This window comes from Clupea harengus, chromosome 24 (assembly GCF_900700415.2).
Source record: "Clupea harengus chromosome 24, Ch_v2.0.2, whole genome shotgun sequence".
NCBI classification, from domain to species: domain Eukaryota; kingdom Metazoa; phylum Chordata; class Actinopteri; order Clupeiformes; family Clupeidae; genus Clupea; species Clupea harengus.
In genome coordinates, this window is record NC_045175.1 from 17,242,450 (window position 1) to 17,247,449 (window position 5,000).

General features: G+C 49.8%; 1 protein-coding gene across 1 annotated transcript in view; it reads right to left on the reverse strand.

The window, feature by feature from the left end:
* Positions 1 to 5,000, reverse strand: part of zgc:136908 — a 28,788-nt gene that overhangs the window by 5,495 nt on the left and 18,293 nt on the right. Inside the window, exons 9-13 of the mRNA XM_031562510.1 lie at positions 2,918 to 3,051; positions 1,957 to 2,092; positions 1,714 to 1,826; positions 1,157 to 1,321; positions 1 to 44 (exon numbers count right to left, since the gene is read on the reverse strand). The exon at positions 1 to 44 is cut by the window's left edge and continues 79 nt beyond it. Of these exons, the coding sequence (XP_031418370.1) occupies positions 1 to 44; positions 1,157 to 1,321; positions 1,714 to 1,826; positions 1,957 to 2,092; positions 2,918 to 3,051 (592 nt within the window). The remainder of the gene's footprint in view (positions 45 to 1,156; positions 1,322 to 1,713; positions 1,827 to 1,956; positions 2,093 to 2,917; positions 3,052 to 5,000) is intronic.

Below are 5,000 nucleotides of genomic sequence, written 5' to 3' on the forward strand. Positions count from 1 at the left end.
ACCGTCTCCCTCAGTGCAGAGGGGTTACTCTGACCCAGGGCCCACTGCAGGAGAAAGAGAGAAGGAGGGATGGAGGGATGGAGGGAGGGAGGGATGGAGAGAGGAGAGAGGGATGGAGAGGGAGAGAAAGATGGAGAGAGAGATGGAGAGAGGGAGAGAGGGATGGAGGGAGGGATGGAGAGAGAGAGGGATGAGAGAGAGGGGAGAGAGATGGAGAGAGAGGGGAGAGAGAGATAGAGAGAGGGCAGAGAGAGATGGAGAGAGAGAGGAAGAGATAAAGAGAGAGAGAGAGGGATGGAGCCAGGGATGGAGAGAGAGAGGGATGAGAGAGAGGGGAGAGAGATGGAGAGAGAGGGGAGAGAGAGATAGAGAGAGGGCAGAGAGAGATGGAGAGAGAGAGGAAGAGATAAAGAGAGAGAGAGAGGGATGGAGCCAGGGATGGAGAGAGAGAGAAGAGGGAGGAGTGGGAAGGTGAAAGAGGGGGGGAGTGGTGGGGAAGAAAAAGGAAGAGAAAGGAACAGGGAGTGTGAGGGGGTGGGTGGAAGAGACAATTGCGTGGTGTGTGGTGTGTGTATGTGTTGTGTACGTGTGGCGTGTGTTGCGTGTGTCACGTGTGTAAGTGCCGTGCATGTGGTGTGTATGGCGTGTGTGTGTGGTGTATATGTGTCGCATGTGTATGTGGCTTGTGTGTGGCATGTGTGTGTGGGGTGTGTGTGTGGTGTTTATGTGGTGTGTGTGTGGTGTGTATGTGGCTTGAGTGTGGCATGTGTATGTGGTGTGTGTGTGTGGCATGTGTGTGTGGTGTATGTGTGTGTGCATCGTGTGTGGCATGTGTGTGTGGCGTGTGTGTGGCATGTGTGTGTGCATCGTGTGTGGCATGTGTGTGTGTGTCATGTGTATGTGGTGTGTGTGTGTGGCTTGTGTGTGTGTCATGTGTATGTGGTGTGTGTGTGCATCATGTGTGGCATGTGTGTGTGCATCGTGTGTGGCATGTGTGTGTGTGTCATGTGTATGTGGTGTGTGTGTGTGGCTTGTGTGTGTGTCATGTGTATGTGGTGTGTGTGTGCATCATGTGTGGCATGTGTGTATGAGGTGTGTGTGTGTGTGTGTGGGTTCACGTGATGTAAAATCTCAGAGCGGAGGTGCTGCAGCTGACCTGGAAGTCGTCCATTGTGACGGCGAGCGAGTTGAGCAGGTCGGCATCGATGGTGTCGTCCTCGAGGTCGATGAGGGTCAGCTTCTTACGGATGGCCTGCAGGGCCGCCTCGGAGCACAGCGCCGCCATGTCAGCACCTACGTGACCGTGGGTCTCCTTGCCTATCTGGGGGAACCAGCACACACACATGGATAATCACACACACACACACACACACACACATGGATAAAGACACACACACACAAACACACACACACACACACACACACACACACATACACAGACAGATATACGTATACATACATATTAATATACACACAAATAAACACATACACTCAAGCACATAAACACACACACAGATGCATATCCACAACTACCGGTATACATAAAGATATTCGTACAATCACAAATATTGTGCTATCCCCTCCTCCTCTCATCCTCTCTTTTCCCCTCTGTCCTCCTGTTTTCTCCTCTCCGCTCATTCCCTCCTCCCTTCCTCTCCCTTCCTCTCCCTTCCTCCTCCTCCTCCCTCCTCGTCTCCCCCCTCCTCTCCTCACCCTCTCCAGATCCACGTCGTCTGCTAGTTTCATGTTCTTGGTGTGAATCTGTAGGATCTCCAGTCGGCCAATGGAGTCAGGGATGCTGATATCAATCTCACGATCAAACCTCCCTAAGAGCAGAAGAAAGGAAGAAAGGTGTTTGCTCTGTGTTTGTTTACCAAATGTTATCCTTACTTAAGTATGTGTGTGTGTGTGTGTGTGTGTGTGTGTGTGTGTGTGTGTGTGTGTGTTGATGTTCACCAAAGCGGCGTAGAGCTGGATCCACGCTGTTGGGTCTGTTTGTGGCTGCCATGACAACGACATGGACACGTTGCTTGAGGCCGTCCATCAGGGTGAGGAGTTGAGAGACGATTCGTCGCTCGACCTCCCCGTGAGTCTAAACACAGACATGAACAGACATAAAACACAATCACGAACACAGACACAGACACAGTCACAGACATAAAACACAGACACAAACACAGACACAGACACAGACACGAACACAGACATAAAACACAGACACAGACACAGACACAGACATAAAACACAGACACAGACACAGACACAGACACAAACACAGACACAGACACAGACACGAACACAGACACGAACACAGACATAAAACACAGACACAGACACAGACACAGACATAAAACACAGACACAGACACAGACACAAACACAGACACAAACACAGACACAGACACAGACACAGACACAGACACAGACATAAAACACAGACACAGACACAGACACAGACACAAACACAGACACAAACACAAACACAGACACAGACACAGACACAGACACAAACACAGACACAAACACAGTCATGAAACACAGTCATGAATATGTACAAGGGCTCATACATACAGTTAAAGGGCATAGAACTGTGTTATTTGTACTTGCTCACAGTGTAATGTTCTAAACACATAAACCCATGTTGACTATAACACTCGATGGAGGTAAAAGTATAGTGTGTGTGTGTGTGTGTGTATGCGGCATTCGCAAATATGCATGCGTTTGAGTGTGTGTGTTTGTGTGTGTGTGTGTGTGTTTGTGTGTGTGTGTGAATGTGTGCGTTTGAGTATTGGTGCGTGTGTGTGTGTGTGTGTGTGCGTTTGAGTGTTTGTGTGTGTGTGTGTGTGTATGTATGTGTGTGTATGTGCGTGTGTATTTGAGTGTGTGTGTGTGTAATTGAGTGTGTGTGTGTGTGCCACCTTCTCCCTCTTGGGGGCGATGGCATCCAGCTCATCGATGAAGATGATGGCGGGGGCGTTCTTCTCCGCCTCCTCGAAGGCCTTGCGCAGGTTGCTCTCTGATTCGCCGGCTAGCTTACTCATGATCTCAGGACCTGGGGAACACATTTTGTGTAACACCCATAAGGAGGATAGTCCAAAGACTTTAATTCAGTGTCAGAAGAATTTATACCACATATTTTGTCCCTTCTGCAACTCTCTGTCATTATCAACAGTATCAAGATCAAGAGTTTCATTTGTCAGTGTACTGTTTGACAATATTGTATTCAACTTAGTATTTCCTAATCCCTGATCCAAACTGGTGTTGTGTTGTGTCTATCAGACTGGTGATGTCTCAGACTGGTGTTGTGTTAGACTGGTGTTGTGTTGTGGTCGCAGACTGGTGTTGTGGTCGCAGACTGGTGTTGTGTTGTGTCTGTCAGGCTGGTGTTGTGTCTGTCAGGCTGGTGTTGTGTTGTGTCTGTCAGGCTGGTGTTGTGTCTGTCAGGCTGATGTTGTGTTGTATCAGACTGGTGTTGTGTTGTGTCTGTCAGGCTGATGTTGTGTTGTATCAGACTGGTGTTGTGTTGTGTCTGTCAGGCTGGTGTTGTCTGAGACTGGTGTTGTGTTGTGTCAGACTGGTGTTGTGTCTGTCAGGCTGGTGTTGTGTCTGTTGGACTGGTGTTGTATCAGACTGGTGTTGTGTTGTGTCTGTCAGGCTGGTGTTGTGTCTGTTGGACTGGTGTTGTATCAGACTGGTGTTGTGTTGTGTCTGTAAGGCTGGTGTTGTGTCTGTCAGGCTGGTGTTGTGTCAGTCAGACTGGTGTTGTGTTAGACTGGTGTTGTGGTCACAGACTGGTGTTGTGTCAGTCAGACTGGTGTTGTGTTGTGTCAGTCAGACTGGTGTTGTGTCTGTCAGACTGGTGTTGTGTCTGTCAGGCTGGTGTTGTGTCTGTCAGGCTGGTGTTGTGTCAGTCAGACTGGTGTTGTGTTAGACTGGTGTTGTGGTCACAGACTGGTGTTGTGTCAGTCAGACTGGTGTTGTGTTGTGTCAGTCAGACTGGTGTTGTGTCTGTCAGACTGGTGTTGTGTCTGTAAGGCTGGTGTTGTGTCTGTCAGGCTGGTGTTGTATCTGTAAGGCTGGTGTTGTGTCTGTCAGGCTGGTGTTGTGTCTGTCAGGCTGGTGTTGTATCTGTCAGGCTGTTGTTGTGTCTGTCAGGCTGGTGTTGTGTCTGTCAGGCTGGTGTTGTATCTGTAAGGCTGGTGTTGTGTTGTGGTCGCAGGCTGGTGTTGTGTCAGTCAGACTGGTGTTGTGTCTGTCAGGCTGGTGTTGTGTCTGTCAGGCTGGTGTTGTATCAGGCTGGTGTTGTGTCTGTCAGGCTGGTGTTGTGTCTGTCAGGCTGGTGTTGTGTCTGTAAGGCTGGTGTTGTATCAGTCAGGCTGGTGTTGTGTCTGTAAGGCTGGTGTTGTATCAGACTGGTGTTGTGTCTGTCAGGCTGGTGTTGTGTCTGTCAGGCTGGTGTTGTGTTGTGTCTGTCAGGCTGGTGTTGTGTCTGTTGGACTGGTGTTGTGTCTGCCAGGCTGGTGTTGTGTCTGTTGGACTGGTGTTGTGTCTGTCAGGCTGGTGTTGTGTCTGTCAGGCTGGTGTTGTGTCTGTAAGGCTGGTGTTGTGTCTGTCAGGCTGGTGTTGTGTCTGTCAGGCTGGTGTTGTATCAGACTGATGTTGTTTTGCATCAGACTGGTGTTGTGTCTGTCAGGCTGGTGTTGTGTCTGTCAGGCTGGTGTTGTGTCTGTCAGGCTGGTGTTGTGTCTGTCAGGCTGGTGTTGTGTCAGACTGGTGTTGAGTCTGTCAGGCTGGTGTTGTGTTGTGTCTGTCAGGCTGGTGTTGTGTCTGTCAGGCTGGTGTTGTGTCTGTCAGGCTGGTGTTGTGTCTGTCAGGCTGGTGTTGTATCAGGCTGGTGTTGTGTTGTGTCTGTAAGGCTGGTGTTGTGTCTGTCAGGCTGGTGTTGTGTCTGTCAGGCTGGTGTTGTATCTGTCAGGCTGGTGTTGTGTCTGTCAGGCTGGT